General features: G+C 55.9%; 1 protein-coding gene across 1 annotated transcript; it reads left to right on the top strand.

The window, feature by feature from the left end:
• Positions 1–882: 882 nt before the first annotated feature.
• Positions 883–18,633, top strand: LOC137462008 (serine/threonine-protein kinase pim-1-like). The gene is made up of 5 exons (XM_068171949.1): positions 883–897; positions 16,587–16,781; positions 16,919–16,969; positions 17,172–17,538; positions 18,173–18,633. The coding sequence occupies exons 1-5, from the start codon at positions 883–885 to the stop codon at positions 18,409–18,411; spliced, it is 867 nt and encodes a 288-aa protein (XP_068028050.1). The 3' UTR covers positions 18,412–18,633.
• The last annotated feature ends 3,339 nt before the right edge of the window (positions 18,634–21,972 follow it).

Here is a 21,972-nt window from a genome sequence, read left to right on the forward strand (position 1 = left end):
TCCTGCAAGATCCAAACATCCCCTGCCCTGCCAAACAACCCTGCCGGAGACCTCGCGATGGATTTGGGGCGAGCTCCCCCTCCCCGCTCCCCTGCGGTTCCGGGGGGCGATTCCGGCGGAGCCGGGGGAGCCGAGACCGGAGCGGGAGAACCGCGTGGGGTTGGTGCTGGGGCTGCTCCTCCTCCCGCTCCTCCTCTGTCCCTCCTCTTCCCGCTCCTCCTCTGTCCCTCCTCTTCCCGCTCCTCCTCCTCCTGCTCCTTCTTTTCCTCCCGCTCCTTTTTCCCTTTCCTTTTCCTCCTCCTCTCTCCCTCTTCTCCCTCCCGCTCCTCCTCCGCTCCCAGCCCGGCTCTGGCGGTGCGACAACCAAAAGCAGCCGCGCTCTGCCCTGGTGGGGTTCCAAAGCGGCCCCGCCCCGCCCGGCACTGGGAGCGATACTGGGAGCACTGGGAATGATGGTGAGAGCACCGGGAAGGAACTGGGAGCGCTCTCGCTCCCAGTACCGCCTTACTGGGAGCACTGGGAACGATGGTGAGAGCACCGGGAAGGAACTGGGAGCGCTCTCCCTCCCAGTACCGCTCTTACTGGGAGCACTGGGAACGATGGTGAGAGCACCGGGAAGGAGCTGGGAGCGCTGTCCCTCCCAGTACCGCTCTTACTGGGAGCACTGGGAACGTTGGTGAGAGCACCGGGAAGGAGCTGGGAGCGCTCTCCCTCCCAGAACCGCCTTACTGGGAGCACTGGGAGGGAACTGGGAGCAAACAGCTCCCGGACGAGGCTGCAGCCGGCGGGGGCGGGGCCAGGCCAAGGGGCGGGGGCTATGCAAATACGGCGGGAGCAGCGCGGGGTTTGCTCGGTCACGTGAGGGCCGGGGGGGCTGGAGCGATGGCGGCGGCGTCGGTGAGAGGGGACAGGGAATGGGAATGGGGGCAGGGAATGGGAATGGGGGCAGGGAATGGGAATGGGGACAGGGACCGGGAATGGGGACAGGGACTGGGAATGGGGACAGCGAATGGGAATGGGGACAGGGACCGGGAATGGGGACAGGGACCGGGAATGGGGACAGGGACCGGAAATGGGGGCAGGGAATGGGAATGGGGACAGGGACCGGGAATGGGGACAGGGACCGGGAATGGGGACAGGGACCGGAAATGGGGGCAGGGACCAAGAATGGGGGCAGGGAATGGGAATGGGGACAGGGAATGGGAATGGGGAAAGGAAATGGGAATGGGGGCAGGGACCGGGAATGGGGACAGGGACCCGGAATGGGGGCAGGGACCGGGAATGGGGACAGGGACCGAGAATGGGGGCAGGGAATGGGAATGGGGGCAGGGACCGGGAATGGGGACAGGTACAGGGAATGGGGACAGGGACCGGAAATGGGGGCAGGGAATGGGAATGGGGGCAGGGACCGGGAATGGGGACAGGGAATGGGAATGGGGACAGGGACCGGGAATGGGGACAGGGACCGAGAATGGGGACAGGGACCGGGAATGGTGACAGGGAATGGGAATGGGGACAGGGAATGGGAATGGGGGCAGGGAATGGGAATGGGGACAGCGAATGGGAATGGGGGCAGGGAATGGGAATGGGGGCAGGGACCGGGAATGGGGACAGGGAATGGGAATGGGGACAGGGACCGGAAATGGGGGCAGGGACCGAGAATGGGGACAGGGAATGGGAATGGGGACAGGAAATGGGAATGGGGGCAGGGACCGGGAATGGGGACAGGGAATGGGAATGGGGGCAGGGACCGGGAATGGGGGCAGGGACCGGGAATGGGGACAGGGAATGGGAGTGGGGGCAGGGACCGAGAATGGGGACAGGGAATGGGGACAGGGACCGGGAATGGGGGCAGGGAATGGGAATGGGGGCAGGGACCGGGAATTGGGGCAGGGAATGGGAATGGGGACAGAGACCGGGAATGGGGACAGAGACCGGGAATGGGGGCAGGGACCGGGAATGGGGGCAGGGACCGGGAATGGGGGCAGGGAATGGGAATGGGGACAGGGAATGGGAATGGGGGCAGGGAATGGGAATGGGGACAGGGAATGGGAATGGGGGCAGGGACCGGGAATGGGGACAGGGAATGGGAGTGGGGGCAGGGACCGAGAATGGGGACAGGGAATGGCGACAGGGACCGGGAATGGGGGCAGGGAATGGAATGGGGACAGGGACTGGGAATGGGGACAGGGACCGGGAATGGGGGCAGGGACCGGGAATGGTGACAGGGAATGGGAATGGGGACAGGGACCGGGAATGGTGACAGGGAATGGGAATGGGGGCAGGGAATGGGAATGAAGACAGGGACCGGGAATGGGGACAGGGACCGGGAATGGGGACCGGGACCGGGAAGGGGGACAGGGACCGGAAATGGGGGCAGGGAATGGGAATGGGGACAGGGACCGGGAATGGGGACAGGGACCGGGAATGGGGACAGGGACCGGAAATGGGGGCAGGGACCAAGAATGGGGGCAGGGAATGGGAATGGGGACAGGGAATGGGAATGGGGAAAGGAAATGGGAATGGGGGCAGGGACCGGGAATGGGGACAGGGACCCGGAATGGGGGCAGGGACCGGGAATGGGGACAGGGACCGGGAATGGGGACAGGGAATGGGAATGGGGACAGGGAATGGGAATGGGGACAGGGACCGGAAATGGGGGCAGGGACCGAGAATGGGGGCAGGGAATGGGAATGGGGACAGGGAATGGGAATGGGGACAGGAAATGGGAATGGGGGCAGGGACCGGGAATGGGGACAGGGAATGGGAATGGGGGCAGGGACCGGGAATGGGGGCAGGGACCGGGAATGGGGACAGGGAATGGGAATGGGGGCAGGGACCGAGAATGGGGACAGGGAATGGGGACAGGGACCGGGAATGGGGGCAGGGAATGGGAATGGGGGCAGGGACCGGGAATTGGGGCAGGGAATGGGAATGGGGACAGAGACCGGGAATGGGGGCAGGGACCGGGAATGGGGGCAGGGACCGGGAATGGGGGCAGGGAATGGGAATGGGGACAGGGAATGGGAATGGGGGCAGGGAATGGGAATGGGGACAGGGAATGGGAATGGGGGCAGGGACCGGGAATGGGGACAGGGAATGGGAGTGGGGGCAGGGACCGAGAATGGGGACAGGGAATGGCGACAGGGACCGGGAATGGGGGCAGGGAATGGAATGGGGACAGGGACTGGGAATGGGGACAGGGACCGGGAATGGGGGCAGGGACCGGGAATGGTGACAGGGAATGGGAATGGGGACAGGGACCGGGAATGGTGACAGGGAATGGGAATGGGGGCAGGGAATGGGAATGAAGACAGGGACCGGGAATGGGGACAGGGACCGGGAATGGGGACCGGGACCGGGAAGGGGGACAGGGACTGGGAATAGGACCTGGAATGAGGACAGGGACCGGGAATGGGGACCGGGACCAGGAATGGGGACAGGGAATGGGAATGGGGACAGGGACTGGGAATGCGGACTAGGAATGGGACCGGGAATGGGGACTAGGAATAGGTCCGGGAATGGGGACAGAGACAGGGAATGGGACCTGGAATGAGGACAGGGCCAGGGACCTGGAATGGCCCTGGAAATATGGTGCAGGGACCGGGAATGGGGTCCGGACTGGGCTGGGCGCGGGACGGGAATGGGATAGAGGGGACACGGGAACTGGCAGGGAGAAGAGGAATGACTGCAGGAATGGGGCAGCTGCTTCAGGGGACACGAGGTGATGGGATGGGGGCACATGGGGGCAGTTCCAGGGCAGGGGGTCCTTGATCAGCTGCCCCAGAACCTCCACCAGGGTCTCCCAGTGCAACCGGAGTCAATCAGCCTGGGGTGCCAAAAGCCCTGAGCAGCCCCCAAGGCTCTCCCAGGAACCCTCAAGTCTCTCAAACCCAGCATCCCCCTCATCCCCTGCAAAAACCCCATGTCCCCATCTTTGTCTTAGCTCAACGTCTTTATTTTTACCTGCTTTAAAGGGTTTTGAAATGGCAAAGAGAAATGAAAAGAAAATCCAGGCCAAGGGGTGCCAGGAGGATGTGGAGCCCCCAGCCAGGTGTCTTCCCAACACGGATCAGCGGCACCACGGATCACTGGGGCTCTGCCCACCGGGGCTCACTGGGGATCATCCAGCGTGGATCGTCCCATGGGAGATGGAGCTGGAGCAGCGCACGGAGCTCTTCCCACACTGGGGGCACTCACAGGGCTGCCCTTGGTGGTGCTTCTGTTGGTGTTGGGTCAAGACTGGGCTGTGTGAGGAGCTCTTCCCACACCTGGAACACTCGTAGGGCCTGGAACATCACCAGGAGCGGGGCTGGGATGTGCTCTGGTGCCTGGGACACCACCAGGAGCGGGGCTGGGATGTGCTCTGGTGCCTGGGACATCACCAGGAGCGGGGCTGGGGTGTGCTCTGGTGCCTGGGACATCACTAGGAGCGGGGCTGGGATGTGCTCTGGTGCCTGGGACACCACCAGGAGTGGGGCTGGGATGTGCTCTGGTGCCTGGGACATCGCCAGGAGCGGGGCTGGGATGTGCTCTGGTGCCTGGGACATCACCAGGAGCGGGGCTGGGATGTGCTCTGGTGCCTGGGACACCACCAGGAGCGGGGCTGGCTGTGATGCTCTCCGGTGTTTGGGACATGACAAGGGGCGGTGCTGGCTGGGGTCTGTTTGGTGCCTGTGAAGTGCCAAGGGCAGTGTCACAGCGGGGCAGCTCTCAGTGTCCCCAGCAGGTCACAGTGTCCAGTGCAGCCCGTGCCAGCGGTCACTGTGCACACGGGGCAGGCTGGGCTGGACGGGGGGCAGGGTAGAAACACTGCCTCCAGGACTGGGATCTCCCCCTGTCTCTGGGGCCCAGCCCCTGCTGGGAGTGCCTTTGGCAGGGTGCGGGGCTGCTGCTGGGCCAGGGAGACAGGCCTTGCCCCCTGCCAGCTGCCCGGGCCCCTCTGATGCCTGTCCCACGTCCCTGTGGCTCTTGTCCCCACCACTCCCCACCACCTTCACTCCCTCCATCAAAGCCCCACTCAACCTCTGTACGGTGACCTCTGGAAAGAAAGAAAGAATGAAGGAAATGAAGTGTTGTCTCTTCACCCTGGCTGGATGCCAGGCACCCACCAAAGCTGCTCTCTCACTCCCCTCCAGAGATGGCCAGGAGAGAGAAAACAGAAGGAAGGCTTCATGGGTTGAGTTAAGGACTGGGGCAGATCACTCAGCAAATGGCCATCATGGGCAAAACATTTTCTAAATTAGAGGTGTTAGTGGAATTTATTGCTATCCAGATCAGGGCAGGATAGTGAGAAGTAAAATAAAGCTTTAAAAACCCCTTCTGCCCATCCCTCCCTCCTTCCCAGCTCTACCTCCTCCCCCAGTGGGTGCAGGGAGACAGGGAATGGGCGTTCTGGTCAGTTCATCACCTCTTTTTTCTCCTGCTGCTCAGGGAGAGGAGTCGTTCTCCTGCTGTGCCAGGGGTCACTCTCCAAGACACTTCTCCATGAACTTCTCCAAGGTGAGTTCATCTCAGGGACAGCAGTTCTTCACAAACTGCTGCAGCGTGGCTTGCTCTTCCAAGGGTTCACAAGTCCTAGCAGGACCCTGCTCCAGCGTGGGCTCCTCTCTCCAGGGGTTTGCAGGTCCCTGGCAGGTCCCTGCTCCAGCACAGGTTTCTCATGGGGTCACAGCTCCACTCAGGCATCCCCCTGCTCCGGCATAGGCTCCTCCAGGCGCTGCAGGTGCATCTCTGCACTCTGTGCCCTCCAGGGGCCCAGCTGCCTCACCATGGTCTGCACCAGGGAATCTCAGGGCAATCAGCTCCAGCACCTGGAGCAGCTCCTGCCCTGGGGGTGTGCAGAGCTGTTCCTCTCACATGTTCTCACCCTGTTGTTCCCTGCTCAGAGTTACAACTACACGATCACCCATTTTCTTTTTCTTAAATCTCTTATCCCAAAGACGTTACCACCATTTCTAACTGGCCCAGCCTTGGCCAGTGGCCGGTCAGTCCTGGAGCTGGCTGGAATTGTCTCTGTGGGACATGGAGGAGCAGCTGCTTCCAATATTCTCTCTTAGAAGGTGCTCCTAGAGCCCCTCCCTTACCAAAACCCGGCCATGCAAACCTTGTATAAGTATGGTAGGGTTTTTATTGCCATTATTAAATCTTATTTCTATTATCTCTATTTTTGCTGTTAATAGTACAGTTATTATTATTACTAGTATTCTAAGTCTTTTTGACTCTATAATAATAGTGGCTAGAGTAGAACTGGAAACAGGTTCTTCATTGCAAGTAGAAGTTAGAATTTTGTCAGCCTCTTGCCGTGCCCTGTTCTGTGTCATTGCTGCGTGTGAAGCTGCTGCTGCCAGGGCTCCCCATTTCCCTGGTTTGGGAAATTCCATGGCATTGCTCACATGTCAGAAAGAGAGGGCTCATTCCATTCAAATGGATTGCCCGAGCTCTTCTAGTCCCAGTGCTGGAAGCTTGTTTTCTAACATTGTTGACTTTCTCAGCTTCTGTTAACATTTGTGATTTTATAACAAAATGTTCTCGGATGTGATTTTGCAAAATTCTCTAATCAGCTTTCGTTTGCTCTTGGATTTCTTAACGGTGAGTCCAAACCGAAGGCAGCATTTTGGGTGGAATGCCTTCAGTTGGAGCTGGGATTGCCTCAGCAGCAGCTGGTTTTGCACATGTCAGCAGAGCTAACAGAGATTCCGGGAGCTGAATATTCTGCCTCGTTCGGAACCCGCAGTGCCCGGCTCGGGGGAGCTGCGCTGGGAGCTGCAGGTTGTGCCGGGGCCGGGCAATGGCCGGAGCCCCCGGCAAGGGCCGGCGATGGACACCGACCCTTTGCTGGGCAGGGGCTCGGGGCCCTGCGGCGCCGGGCGGTCGGTGCCCGGTCACGGCGGGACTGCGGGAGCCGGGAGCAGCGAGAGAGCCCGGGCGGAACATCAGCACCGGGGCGGGCACGGCCTGGGAGGGGGCACAGCCCGGGGGTCCCGCGGAGCCTCCCTGCTCCAGAGCCGCAGCTGCGACAGCGGGGCCGCTGCCGGGATCTTTGGGGCAGGCAGAGCCGCAGGCGGGCGTTCCAAGTGCCTCCTTCGGGGCAGGATTTTGTCCCGGTGCGGGGGAATTCCCGCGGGCTGGGGCCGCTGCCGGGCGCCGCCGCCTTTCCCGGGAGCCCCCGGGCAGAGCTCTCTGCTCGGGGCTGTGAAAAACACGCTCACTCTCCTGTGAAAATTTAAACATTTTAATACAGGACGATAGGAGACAAGGACCATAGAGCAAAGGTTGTTACGGCCGGGTGCATCTTGGCACTGAACTAGGAGCACACTGTTTTCTCCAGAGATGCCCCTTAAATACCTTTTCCCTTCCATCAGCCTGATGCATATTCATAGACCCTTATGCATAGTAAACTTTTCCCAAACTAGTTTACATATTCCAAGAACTGTGGGCTCCTCCTCCTCGGTTCCACCCTTTTAGAGCATGCGTATTCCTTGGTTGTGGTTTTAGTCCTTTTTTTATCATCTTCAGTTTTGGCCCCGGCCCTCACTGCCTTCAGACGGTGAGTGCTGATCGTTGGCAGATCTGTACAGGTGTCCTCATCCTGTGTTCATTGGACGTTATGCCATCCAAGCAGGCATTTTAACACAAGCATACTTGTTAGAAACATTCCCGGTACGAAAAGTGATTTCAGCATTTAATGTAATAAAAAAAGAAAGGCCTAAAGCATGGAGGCCCGCGGGCTGAGCAGGAGCATTCCCCTCAAGGATGCTGCAGCGCCGGCGCTGGGTCTTCTGAGCAGCGGTGTCCCCGACGTTTCATGTGGAGCAGCACAGGTTCAGTGGGTCAGAAGCCCCTTTTTATCCTGTTTTTTGTCCCTTTGGATCGGTTTCTTTTTGGATCCCTCATTTGCATGAAGGTTTAGGCGCTCGATTGGCCCGTGGCAGTTCAGTCCAGGCTGGCTCCTTTCCCTTGGGGGGCTGCACTTTACTTAGGTGTAATACGGTACGTGGAGTACCGTATTTCTTCTAACTACCCTTCAAACCCCTTTTACCATAACCAAACCAACAGTACACGCTCAACAACTATCAACTATTTTACAATAGTTTCTAACCTATTTTTAACAATTTCCCCCCTCTAACTATTTGATCAGGCTTCTAGCCTGCATCAACCTTTTAAAGCCCAATTTCTAATTTTCTCAGTTTCTCATACTGTTCAAGCATATCTCTGGCATTCTGATCACTCTGTTCTTTTATTAGCATTACTTTTTTGCCATTTTTCCCTTCTACGTTACCTTGCAGCATGATGCTGCCTTGGCCAATGCTGGTTACTATCAGGACTAGACATGGAATTGCACATGGTAGAAATATTACACTTACTAGTGCACAAATTACAAAGAAGACCAGTTTCTTCCACCATTTATCATTCCAGGTGAACAAGTTGTCCCACCAATCGGAGTCTCCAAAAAGGGGGTCCATTTTTGCGTTCCACCATAGGTTAGTTTCCTAATATTTTGAGTAATGTTTTTAATTACATGACTGTGGTCATTGATCGCTAGGCAGCATTCTGAAATGTTAAATTTCCCACAGATCCCTCCTTCCTCTGCAAGAAGGTAGTCCACTGCCAATCGAATTTGGTAAATTACTGATCATGTTTGTTGTTGCTGCTGGTTCACTGCCAATCGAATTTGGTAAATTACTGATCATGTTTGTTGTTGCTGCTGGTTCAAGTGATCAGTGGTCAGAGTTGTTTGATTAGACATTATTTCAAGTACTGCTTGTAAACGGATGATTCGATTGAACATGTATACTGGGGTTCTGTACCCCCAGGATCCACCTTGGGCCCAGGCAGCCGGCCCATAAGTATCAATAATCTTTTGTGGGGTCCAAATTTCATTGTTCCAATTTTGGGTTCTGCCAAATAAACTCCTTTTCTTTCTGGCCAGATCATCATATACTGGGACTCCCAAGTTTGATTTCACATCCTTAAGCAGTAAGAAAAAGGATGGGTTTACTGCTCCAATTGTGCAGCTCCCGGTCCACCCTCCTGGTAATTGAACATATGCCGTGTTACCACAGACCCAAAATAATTTTTTAGGTGCATCCCAGAAATTAGAATCCTGATTTGTTATATGTTTCCAATATTTGGATAGGGTTTCTATTGCCCAGAATGGGTTAATATAATCTCCTAAGCATTCAAACAGTTTTTCACTATATACACATCTACTTTCAGTTTTTTCTAATGACCAATATGAATGGGGTGTTTCTGGGATCCACCTGGTGTGTGTGTGTCATTTGCTGCTAGATATCTTTCACATGGTGTTTCTCCTGCTTCTATAGTATACATTTTCCCTTTCTTGATAAACACTCTTCCCCTATTATTGTGGATTTTAGCTTCCACTTTCCTTCCCTTCTTTTGGGTACTACCATACTTTTTTTTCATGTAATCCATTTTAAAATGTCTAGGGGACCCAAATCCCATGGCCAAATTTCACTTAAGTGTGTCCCCCCACACACCCAACAATCAGTCAAATGAAATTCTTTTTGTAATCTTTTCCACCATATCAATAAAAAGATTCTTACCATATATTTGTCCCTTTCTATCCCTTTGTCCTTTCAATTGCACTTCTTTCTCCTTGAATGTATCCTTTAAGTTGGTTTTACTTTCTTGTTTGAAACATACCCATCTTTTGTTCATAGGGCACTCTCCTGAGATCCTCTGACTTGGGTTTGCAATAGTTTTAGCCAGCCAATATATTTCATTATCCTCTTTACAGGTTGTTAACTGGGAGTGGTCGATACATTTGGGATTTATGTTGGTGTGCACTCTGATGAATACACTTACTGTATCTCCTCTACACAAGGGATAGTAACACTTCTCACAAGTGTTTCCTCCACTTCCTCCGAAGTGGATGAGTAGCAGCATTGCTACCAGTGGGAGTCTGGTACGGGCTGGCCTCCTCACCTCTCGATCCACAGGGGTTTTCTCGGTGCCCTGAGAGTATTTCCCGGAGGAAGTTCCCAATCCAGTCTTGCCTCCCACCTCTGGTTTTCCCTCCTTCTGGAGACATTCTGCCATGACCCTTATCTTACCAACTCCCTTCCCTCAATTTGGTCCCAATGAGGGTTGCAAGGGGAGTGCTCTATGGAACAGTACTGGAAACTGAGATGTTATTCTGATTGTCAATTTTTAGCTAAACAAAACTTAAACTTATCCTATAACTATAACAACCAGTAGCAAACTTTAAGGATATATGGATAACAATGTAGAGGTTTCCCACGGGGGGTTGTGTTCAGGGTTGCACTTCTTTTGGTGTTTTCCTCAGGACCAATTTTGAATCTTTATCGTCTCTGCTGGCTATAGTCCATTTGCTTGCCTCAGCTGGGGGTTGTACTGGACCCTTCACTCAACTTGCATGAGTCCAGCCCTGCTCCTTTGTTCTCTCTGTGGTGTTTGTTGCCAGCAGTGCCTGGAAGGGGCCTTCAAAGCGAGCAGTTAGTGGAGGGTTTTTCCATTATTTAATCAACACCCAGTTTCCCAGGTTAATACCATGTATTTTACAGTCCAGTGGGGAAGTTTAGGGAAGGTAGCCCTTTTTCCTTAGTTCTTCCAGGGTTGTTGTTACTATTTCTATATATTTTTGCATGGTCATCCCCCCCTCTTGATGTTCCCCAATACTGTATGGGGTAAGCAAGAAAGGCAGCCCAAACAACATTTCACAAGGAGAGACCCCTAGATCTGTTCTGGGTCTCGTTCTTATTCGTAATAGGGCTAGTGGTAAACATTTGACCCAATTCCATTGGGTTTCTAAGACCAATTTTGTTAAAATATTCTTTAAGGTTTGATTTACCCTCTTGACCCTCCCAGAACTCTGAGGGTGCCAAGGGGTGTGTAACTCCCACTTCATTCCCAGGGCCCCGAGGACTTGTTGCAGAACACTGGATGTAGAGTGGGGGCCACGGTCTGAATCAATAAAATTTACGAGCCCGTATCTTGGAATAATTTCTTCTAAGAGAACTTTTCTCACAGTTTGGGCTGTCTCCCTTCTCGTGGGGAATGCCTCAAACCAGTGGGTTAGATGGTGAATCTCCTCTGGGGAGAAGAGGATGTTCCTATTAGGATGCAGCTCTTCCCAGGTGTGTATATTGGGACCCAGGAACTGATCTATTTGCTGTGCGGTGCCAGTTGGATCTTCTATTAAACCAACTAGCTCTTTCTTATATATTCTTGCTTCAGAAGCTGTCAGGGGTGCATTTATAACACCTATTCCTCCTACCCCACACCTAGTGGAACTTCCCTCAGGGGAAACAGCCTGTCAGGATTTACCTCTGGCCTTACACCACTTTTTGATCTGGTATTACAGTAATGGCCAGCATCTGAAGGCTTATTTGACTGGCTCACTAATTCTTTGTTATCACGTTGGGAGGGCTCAGTTGTTAGGTTGGAGGATATATCCAGAGGTTTTTTCTCAGGGAAAGGTGTTGTATTCTGACTTATAGGTGAAGCAAGTTGTATGCTAGTGGGGGTAGGAGGCAGCAGGGAAAAAGCACCAAGGGGTGGATATATATGGGGGAGTGGGGTTGTTGGAGGGGGTAAAAATGGCACAGAGATTCCCTGAGGAGATAGAGAAGGGGCAGGGGTCATTGGAGGGGGTAAAGGTAGGTTTTGAGAAGCAGGAGGCTGGGTGTTAAGTGGGGGGTGGCTTGATAATGTGAAAAAAGCCAATCACTTTTTTTTTTAATTTTAAAAGTTTATTAGTAATGAAATAGTTATAAAAATAATAATAAGTAAAAAGTAATAAAATAGTTATAAAAATAGTAATAAAATAGTAATAAAAGACTAATAAAAATTTGGACAATGAGGATTAAGACACTACGAGACAATAAAAAGCAAAGAATTATGGACGTCCGGATGTTTTTGGGCACGAAGCTGCCAAAAACATGCCTTGTGAACAAAGGAATAACCCTTAACAGCAACAGCCTGTTGCATATTCATATATTCATACATGATGCATGATGTCTTTGCAAATTAAGAATTTTTCTGGTTGTTGTCAACTTCTTCCCCTTAATTCTGGTGGTTCCATAAAGACAGAGAGAAGGTGGAAGAATGTTTGTCTCTTCTGATAAGGAGGCTGTAACTCTTTATGTGTCTTGTCACTGTTATTTCTGTGCAAAGAGTTTCTTGATTATCTTATCCCTTTTCTTGAGCTAGTAAAAATATCTTACATTGCAGAGTTTCTATTTTAACATTGTGTTATAACGTAGAACTATATTTAACATACTACTTAAGAGAATTAATACAGCATAACTTCCTATCATTGCACATATACTATTTGTTTTAATATTTGAGAAAAGCCAATCACAAAATATGCATTTTTCACACCTTGCCCTCATTGCCCTTTTGTCACACACACACACACACAGACAGGGACAGTTCTCGGTTCATTTCTGGTTTGATTGCCTGGATTCTGTTTGGTTTTGTTGTTGCTTTGTTTCCTTGGTGTGCAGTGTCCAGTCAGGAGCAGAGTGACTCTTGCCAAGGAACTTTGCCATTCTGTCACTTAATATTAAATCTGGTTTTTGCTGATCCCTTGCTGGGGATTTTTTCAGCGCTCTCAAGCCCTCATTGGTAACAGGGTGAAGGAGCCCTGGCCCAGGCTCAGGCCCTGGGGGACACGGGGACGCTGCCGGGGGTCTCTGTCCCCCTGTCCCACCCCCACAGCCCCAGCCCCCGTCCCCGTGTCAGGCTCGTGGAACATCCTCTGGGGGAGGCTGCGGCACCGGGGGCGGGGGGACCCGGGGGGACAGGGGACCCCGCTGTGCACGAGCAGCGTTGGACTTCTCTGGGGGAACTGGGAGGGGGGGCTGGGGCAGAGTCACCTCCCCAGTGACCTCACACAGCCCCTGTGATGTCACACACCCCTGTGATGTCACACCTCTGTGACCTCACACAGCCCCCTGTGATGTCTTACAGCCACCTGTGATGACACACAGCCCTCTTGTGGTGTCACAGGCCACATTATGATGTCACAGTCAATTTTGTGATGTCACATAGACATTTTATGATGTCACAGCCTCGTCTGTGATGTCACAGTCCCTCTGTGATGTCACACAGATACCCTGTGATGGCAGAATCCACTCTATGATTTCACAGCCTCACCGCTGACACCACTGAGCCTACACTGTGATGTCACAGGCAATTCTGTGATGTCACAGAGCTGCTCTGTGATGTCACAGCCTGCTCTGTGATGTCATAGAGCAGCCCAGTATGATGGCCGAGTCTGCTCTGTGACCTCACCACCCACTCTGTGATGTCACAGTGCACTCTGTATCACAGCCCACTCTTATCACGTCACATCACCACCATGTGACATCACAGCCTGTTCTATGATGTCACACAACCCCCTCAGTGATCTCACAGCCCACTCTACGATGTCACAGCCTGCTCTGTGATGTCACAAGCAACTCAAGGTCAGATTCAAAGTCCAAACTTTCTTTGACTTTTAATGGGTCCCACTGAGGGACACAACTCATGTGAAAGTGTCCCCAGGTTCCAGTTAGAGCATAACACTGGAGGCAGTGATGACAGCTGGGGACAAACAAGGCAAAGGTGTCTCTGGTGCTGAGCAAACCTGGATATCACCATGGTGTCCTTGGACCTGCATTGTCACACTGACCTACGGTTCCATGAGGTTCCCCAGTGTCACCATGGTCGCTGTCAGAGGCTGGATGAGATCAGTGTCCTGAGACACCTTGGGTTGAGCTGTCAATCAGTCCCACAGCTGGGACAGCGCTAACCCAGCTCTGAACGCCCGAGCAATCACAAGTCCCAGCTGGGGGGAGGCCCACGAAGGCCCAGGGGCTTAAAACCAAGGAGCACAAGGTCAGCCCCTGCTATGGACTCTGCCTTCTCCTGGGGTTTGTGTCTCACCCACACTGGAACCCCAGGAGCTGGGAGCCACATGTGTGTCTTTCTGTGGAGCTTCTGTCTTTCTGTCTCTTTGTCTCTTTCCTCTCTTCTAATGCTCTTTCTATGGAACATTTTTGGGTCCCTGAACAACTGAAGTGTTTAAGGCTTTCCAGGCTAAATGGGCTGAGTGAATGAAGTTACTGCTATGACAAGTGTTTTATGTTGGATTGCATGTTGTATTAAATGCTTTTCCAAAGTTTCTTGGGTTTATGTACTTTGCCAGTAAAATTCTGGGGGGTCCCGAATGGGCACTGAGGGGCACTCGGGGATCCTGGAGGGTCTGGGGGACACTCATGGGACAGATGGGGGTGGGTACCAGGGTTCTGTGGAGCGCAGGGCATGACGGGTATTGTAGTCCCGGCCCCAGTGGGGCTGTATGGGGCCACAGAGCATGATGGGAGTTGTAGACAAAAGAAAAGATGGCGTGGACTCCAGGCACCGCCCCCAAAGCCACAATCCCTGGCGCTGATTGGTTGGGGGCTGTGATGGGCGGGAGCCTTGGCAAATGGGAGGCAGCAGAGGCGAGGACAGCCCATTCAACCCCTCCAGTCCCTCCCAGTACAGCCCAGTACAACCCAAGTGCCCCTCCAATCCCTCCCAGTACAGTCCAGTCCCTCCCAATACACTTGAGTTAATTTCCAGGCCCTTCCAGTTCCCCCCAGTGTCATCCATAGTCCGCTCCAGTGTCCCCCAGTCTTCCCCACAGCGTTCCTGCCCATTGCAGGGCAGCGGCGCAGATGGAATGTCCTGCGGCCCAAACCTCCTGCTCCTGCCACACAGCGCCCAGCATTCTCCCCCTCCTGCTCCTCTCCCAGCACGGCACAAATTCCAGGTCGGAGGCTTCCCCAGAGAGGGCTCCAGCTCCTGCTCCAGCCTGAGTGTCCCTGCAGAGGGACAGGGCATCTTTCAGGCACTTCCACAAGCTCTGGGTTCCCATTTCATGAGGAATCTGGGATGAAAATGGCCTTTTTCAGGAAGAAAAATGCAGAGGAGATGGATTAGAAATTATTAGGAAAAAGTGACCCTTCTTCCAGACAAAGTCTACCAAGTCATTGCCTGCATTTCTTCTTTCCAGATTCTTTCAGTCATCTCCTGAGAGGTCCAGCTTGTTCTCGTGCTTGTCATGAACTGATTGAACTCTTGATTTGTGACCCAATGCACTAGATGTGGAATCACCTACACTGAACTCAGAAACAAAGTCTCTCTGTCAGCCCATTTTCATGTTCTACATCAATTTCAAGATGTTCATGGGGATGTTGGAATGATTATCCCACAGCTCTCCATTTCTGGCTGCAGGCTCTGCAGATTCTTTCTCTGCATTCAGTCCGGCTTGCATTCCCTGACAGTTCCTGGTAGCCCGTCATGGATTCTTAGGGTAGAACAGTAACAATTAAAACCTAACCAATGGCACAACTGCCAGTCCACAAGGAAAAGAAAGAACAAGCTGTCAAGTTTTTCAAATATTTGACCTGCTTTGCTGTAAGAGTCGGGCTGCACTCATGGTGTGGAAAGCCAAGAGAAGCTGCAGCTGGTGGCACATCTTCTGACAGAAGCTGCACCTCGTTCTGCAGGAAAAGTTCTTGGAAAGAGCAAACAGAACTCCCAGGAGAAGATTCCGGGAAAACTGAAACAGCTTTTAAGAAATTAAAAGAAAATGGAAAGAAACAATCCAAGATGTTTTTCTCTGTTTATTTTTATGCTCCTCTTTTCCACCTTGCACCACTTCTCCATCCCGTTAATTCAACTGGATCTCACCTCTAAGATCCATGACATGGCAAGTTTTAGACCCTGCAAAATACCATGAGCTACACACAGTTGGACTTCAACTGAGAGGTAAGTGCAGTGCTTGGGTCAGGTACAAATTCAGCATTCAGGGAATGTGCTGCCATAGTGTTTGACCCTCAGCAGGGACAATGCACAGCAGCGACCAAGAGGATTTCTGTGCCACTGTGCAGGAGTCCAGACTCTGGGTCTGGGCTGAATAGGGCAAAGTTCCCGTGTTTGGACAGGCTCAGGGGCTGCCCCCGGGGAGCACGGGGCTGGGCGTGGGGGTGAGCGGGCAACGGAAAAACGGACACGGGGACAAACGGCCCCGGAGCTTCAGTTGCAGCGGCAGCAGCAGCGGCAGCGAAAGCAGCAAAAGCAGCTACTCTATCTACTCCCTCTTGCATCTCCCTCTCCCGCCGTGCCGCACCCTCTCCCGCTCTCCCTTTGCCGCTGTCCCCTCCTCTCCCAGTCTCTCTCTCCCCATTCCTGGCTGGGCCATGCCCCCGGCCCGCCCCCGGCCCCGGGCGGGGCTGCCCCATCCCCGCCCCCGGCCGTCCCGCTGCGGTCTCGCCTCCGCCCGGCTCTGGCCGTGCTGGCGGTGGCGCTGCTGGGCGGGCATCAGTGCCTGGGGCTGGGGCGGCATCGCCTCCCTCTGGCTGCGCCTGGCCCGAGCCCGGCCCCAGTCCCAACGTGGGCTCCAGTCCCGGCCCCGGGCCCGGCTCCTCCCGGGCCCCGCGGAGGACACACGTGGTGCGCCCACTGCCGCCGCCTTCGCTGCGGCTTCCCCATCCCGAGCTCCGCCGCTCGGCATCGCGGCCGCCGGCCCCTAGCCGCCGCTGTCCCGTTGCCAGGAGTGAACGCCTGGGGAGGGCCGGCCCGGGGCGCTCGGGGGGCGCTCGGGGGCCGCTCCTGGCCCCGGGCCGAGCGCTGACAGCCGCGTCCCGCCCGCAGGGAAGGCGCAGGAGGCCCTGCAGGAGCGGTACCGGCTGGGTTCGCTGCTGGGCAGCGGCGGCTTCGGCAGCGTCTTCGCGGCCACGCGGCTCTCGGACGGCGCCCCGGTGAGCGGCGGGGCCGGCGGCGGGCGCAGGAGGAGGGGGCGGAGGAGGAGGAGGAGGAGGAAGAAGAGGAGGAGAAGGAGGATGGGGCTCGGCGGGGCGGGCGGCGAGCTCAACCCGCTGGTCTCCCTTGCTCGCAGGTGGCCATCAAAAGGGTGCCACGGAACCGCGTCCGGCACTGGGGCGAGCTGGTGAGTGAGCGGGGCCAGCGGCAGAAGCCGGGCTGTGCCGGGCGGGGATGAGCCGAGGCCCGGCAGGGTGGGAGCTGCCGGGAGCCCTGCAGGGAGAGCGGGCATGGGCTGAGTGGGGCATGCAGAGCATCCCGGGCTGGCTGAGGGGTTCCCCAGCCCTGGCACGGCCTCAGCCCCATTGACCATCGCGCTCCTCCCGCAGCCCGACAGCACCAGCGCTCCCCTGGAGGTTGTGCTGCTGGCCAAGGTGTCCTCTGGCTGTGCTGGTGTCATTCAGCTCCTGGAGTGGCTTGAGCTCCCCGACAGCGCTGTGCTGGTGCTGGAGCGTCCGGAGCGGTGCCAGGAGCTGTCGGGTTTCCTGGCGGAGCGGAGGTTCCTGCCAGAGGAGGAGGCGCGGGGGCTGTTCCGCCAGGTGCTGGAGGCCGTGCGGCACTGCACCAGCTGCGGGGTCCTGCACAGGGACATCAAGCCCGAAAACATCCTGCTCGACCTGGGCACCGGGCAGCTGAAGCTGATCGACTTTGGCTGTGGCGCCTTCCTCCAAGACACAGCCTACACCCAGTTTGCAGGTGAGCCCTGCCGGGGGATGCTCCTGGGCATCTCATGGCCCAGCCGGGGTGCAGCCCCGGGGCTCCCCCTATTGCAGCCCCGGGGCTCCCCCTATTGCAGCCGGGATGGGATTAATGCTGGAGCCAAGCTGATTTGGGTGGGGGTGTGAAGGGGGCCAGCTCCCAGCCCTGCTGACAGCCTTCAGCACCCACTGTGGCCTGGGCTGGGGCTGGAGCTGGGGCAGCCAGCCTGACAAAATCCCCAGTGGGGGTAGCAGAGAGGGGGGTCTGACCCCGTGCCCTGGATTGTTTGGTGTGCAGGCGAGAAGGGCTTGGACTGCTCTGCTCTCATTGTTTGCCTTGGCTTGTTAACATTTTTGGGGGGCCGTGCAGGTGGGGAGTAGAGCGGGCTTTCTCCATCACTGGATGAGTTTTTCTTTTGTGTGTCATCGTTGGGCCTTCCCAGGGTTTCTGCTGCCCTCTTCCAGCCCCAGTGGCTTCTTTTCCAGCCCCGAGTTTGTACACAAGTCCCAGGTGCTGGTGAGAGGGCAGCGGTCACCCCGTGTAGCACTGTAGCAGTCCCCAAATGCCATGGGGTGCTGGGGCCAGACTCTGGGAGCAGCAGCATCCCCCTGCTGAACTCTGTGTTCCACAGGAACCCTGTACTACAGCCCACCAGAGTGGATCCACCACCAACGCTACCACGGCGAGGCAGCGACGATCTGGTCCCTGGGCCTCCTGCTGTACCAGATGGTCATGGGGAAGCACCCGTTCAGGAGGGGCCAGGAGATCATCTGGGGGCGGATCTTGTTCCCACAACGGCTCTCTCAAGGTGGATCCCCATCTCTGGCCACGGGGGCAATACCAGTGCTGGGAGACAGCAGCAGCTCGTGAGCATCCCGCTCTGGCAGCTGCTGAAGAGGTGGCACATGTCCTGCTCTCCTGCTCTCCTCCAAAACAGGGAATTGATGGGGAAGTTCAGGCCCAGCTCTGAGCACATCCAGCATGGCCTGGGCATGGGAATAGTGGGGCAAAGCACACAGGAGCCTTCTCCAACTGACCGGTGGGTTCTGGTTTCTCTGCCCAGAGTGCCAAGATCTGATCAGGCAGTGTGTCGCCCTGATTTCTTAGGATTTTTTAAAGCCTTCTGAGTTTACATTCTTGTAGAGAACTTTCTCACACAACTTTCTGTAAACATCCTATTGTTTTGCATTCTTTCATAGAGGCGGAGAAATTTTATAGACTTGTAGTTTGTCCAGTGTTGTTGGAGAGGTGGCACGTTCACCCTCCAATCCACTGGCACCTTTTGAGAACTATAAATGACTGGAGTCAGAGGAAAAAAATTAGTCTCTTCATGGTGACCAAAGCTGTGGTGCGTCGTTTTTCCTGGTGTCCTCTGGTGACATCTGGTGGCCGTCGGCGCGTACTACAGCTTAGGTCGGGTCAGAGTGTGCTCACCCCCCCTCCTCTTTGGCGTTTTGCCTGCTGTGTTAGTGATGGAAACCTCTGTCGGTTTCGGGATGGAATCTCTGATGTTGGATCTCTGGAGGGATATCCTGGAGAGGAATCGTGTTTCCGTCTCCTGGAGTGATTTTGAAAGGCTGTTTTCATGGGCGAGGCAGCAGGGGTTCTTTTCTGACTTCAGGGAGGTGATGTCCCGGGAAATGTGGTCTCAGCTGGGGGGCAGTCTCATGGACGCCCTGTTTGATGACTGCTCTGTGGACGTTGGACCACTGCTGGTGCAATGGAAAATAGTGGACGCGGCTTGGCCGGGATCTGAATTTGGTAGCTCTCGGAGCTGTTTTGGGGAACCGTCCGTCTCAGACGCGGACGACGGGGACTCTAAGTTTATGCAGGATGCAGGTGCTTCCCCTTCTACCCGAGACGATGAGCTGGAAGGCGGCTCCTCCTCTGAGGTGGATCGGGCTCCCAGCCCGCTGGCTTTGAGCGAGAGGTCGGTGGAGCCGGCTCGGCTGCCTCGCCCCGCCCCGCGCCGCAGACGCAGTGAGCCGGGGGAAAAATCGCCCTCTCTTTGTGCTTTCCCGGCGCTCGGGGGCGAAGCGGGGCCCGTGGATCAGTCCCCGCCTCTGATTGCGTCTGATTCGGTGACAACACTTTGTCCCAATTGCGGTGTTTCCACGACATACCCCTGGGGGCGGCGAGAGCGGGCTCGCCCGCTCCGACCCCGCGCTCGTCCTGCGGGGCAGCGGCGTCTCCCGTTCCCGAGCCTGCGCAGCCTGCTGGGCGTGCGGCGGCAGTGGGAGCCGCCGGAGCCGGGGCGCTGGCCGCTGTTCCGTCGGGCCCCGGCCCAGCAGGCGGGCAGCCCGCCCCGCTCCGCCCGGCGGGGGCGGTGCCCGCTGCGCGGCTCCGCGGCACGGCTCCGCCGCTCCTTGGGCCGTGCCGGGCTCCCTCGTGTCGGCCCGCGGTGCCGCGGCTCCGCACACCGCGTCTCTCTCTGCGCCCCATCCCTGCCCCGCGCCGGGGGCGGGGGGCGCCGCGCCGGGTCTGCGTTCCGCGCCGGCGCCTGTGTCCGCCGCGGTGCCCTCTGCCAGCGCTGCGGCGGGCGGCACCGCCGAGCTGCCGGCTGCTTCGGCCCCGCTCCCCCGCCTGCCGCGGGGGCTGAGGCTGCGGCGGGGCGCGGGGCTGTTTACCTTGAGCGCGGCTGCTGACGCGGCCGGCGGGAGACCGGTGGGTTCCCGTGGCCGCGGACCCTCCCCGTCGGCTTTGTGGACCCTCCCCGCCTGCCAGGTGACCGTGCGTCCGAGGGACCGCGGGCGGTTTTGGCAGGAGGTCCTGGATAAGGCTGAGGAGATGTGCGACTCTGCCTCCTCGCAGCGCCTGCAGGATCGCGGAGGAGGCTCCTCTGGCTCTGCTGATGCTGCGGGGAGCGTGGTGTCAAGTGATGCTGCACTGCCTCGCGGTCAGGCGGCTGCCGTTGTCCCTGTGGAGCCCACGGGACGGGACACGGCAGGTGATGCGACCTTGCCAGGGGGTCCCCAGGCTTTCCCTGTGCTTAGGGGTGTTACTCACAACACACATCAACCTTTACCGCTTAAGACACTGAAGGAAGTCCGTGATATCGTTGCCCAGCATGGTGTTGGTTCTGCTGAAGTTATGCAGACGCTCCACATGCTTGTTGCTGAGATGCTGACACCTTCCGACATCTGTTCTGTGGCACATGCTCTTTTTGACCCTGTGCAGTTTGACGTTTTTGAGGACAAGTGGGCTCGTTTGGTGGCCAGTGCAGTGCAAAAGAATGCTACGCAGGGGCCACAGGATCCCAGGAGTGCGGTTGGCACTGATATATTGCTGGGCACAGGCAATTATGTTGATTCTCAGGGGCAAGCTGGATAGGATCCCCTTGTGCTTGACCAGTGCCAGACGCTAGGCTTGGCAGCACTGGTTCAGACCCTGGAAATGGCTGCTCCTCTGCAGCCGTTTGCAACCATTGTGCAAGGGGTCGATGAGCCTTTCATGAAATTTGCAGGGAGACTGACTGCCTCTGTGGAGAGGCAGTTAGCAGATCCTGAGGCAAGGAGAATTGTGCTTGCGAACCTGGCCAGGAGCAACTGTAACGCAGACTGTAGGAGAGTCATAAGGGCTCTTCCTGGTACAGCTACTGTCTCACAGATGGTAGAGGCCTGTGCAGACCTCAGCCCCTCGGTTCAAAAGATGGCTGCCTGGACTACTGTTGCGCAGCCGGTCTGGGCGGCGCCGCAGGGCTGGCAGCAGCAGCGGGGGACTGCTCGGGCCAGCACCAAACAAGGAAAGAAAGTGCAGAAGGGAAAATTTCCCATGTTCTTGTGTGGCCGGTGTGGAAGGCCCGACCATATGTCATATGCCTGCAAGGCAACTGTTCATGTTAATGGCCAGGCACTGCCGGGCCCGGGAAACGGGAAGCGGAGCGCGAAGGGGAAGCACGCCCAGACACAAGTTCCTCTCCAGACCACGGAGCCCATGGAAGTTTGTTCAGCCTTCTTGCAGCCAGCACCCGCGGATCAGCAGGTGTGGATGTCTGCACAGCAGCAACAGTTGTTTTAGAATCTAGTCAAATACACAAGGTTCCTCTGGATGCTTTTGGTCCTTTGGGTGAAGGCATGAGTGCTTTCCTTATGGGAAGTGTCAGAACCCAGAATGCCCCTTGGACACTCTTGAATGTTCCGGGCCCAGTTCAAAAGCATCTGAGACCCTGGAATTCAGCCACAGACCCCTGTGGCTTTGAACCTGATCCATGGAACAATTTACCAACCTTGCAGGAAGAACAAGAAATCACAAAAGTTTAGATATTATAGTAGAAGTAGTCACAGAGTGAAAGGAAGAATTTTTGAGTGCTGTACAGGGGGGTTTTAGGCCTTGTACAGAGGGGTCTGAGTTTTGTACATGGGGGTCAGCAGTTCTAAGATGGAGGGACTTGGGTGTACCCTGTCCTCTTTCCTTCTTCTTCCTAACCTCCAT

Source organism: Anomalospiza imberbis, chromosome 24 (genome assembly GCF_031753505.1).
Source record: "Anomalospiza imberbis isolate Cuckoo-Finch-1a 21T00152 chromosome 24, ASM3175350v1, whole genome shotgun sequence".
NCBI lineage: Eukaryota > Metazoa > Chordata > Aves > Passeriformes > Viduidae > Anomalospiza > Anomalospiza imberbis.

Bases quoted from the DNA above. Each gene is read 5' to 3' on its own strand.
- LOC137462008 (XM_068171949.1), top strand. The intron at 16,782-16,918 runs GTGAGCGGCGGG...CCTTGCTCGCAG, and splicing joins GGCTCTCGGACGGCGCCCCG to GTGGCCATCAAAAGGGTGCC. The intron at 17,539-18,172 runs GTGAGCCCTGCC...TGTGTTCCACAG, and splicing joins AGCCTACACCCAGTTTGCAG to GAACCCTGTACTACAGCCCA.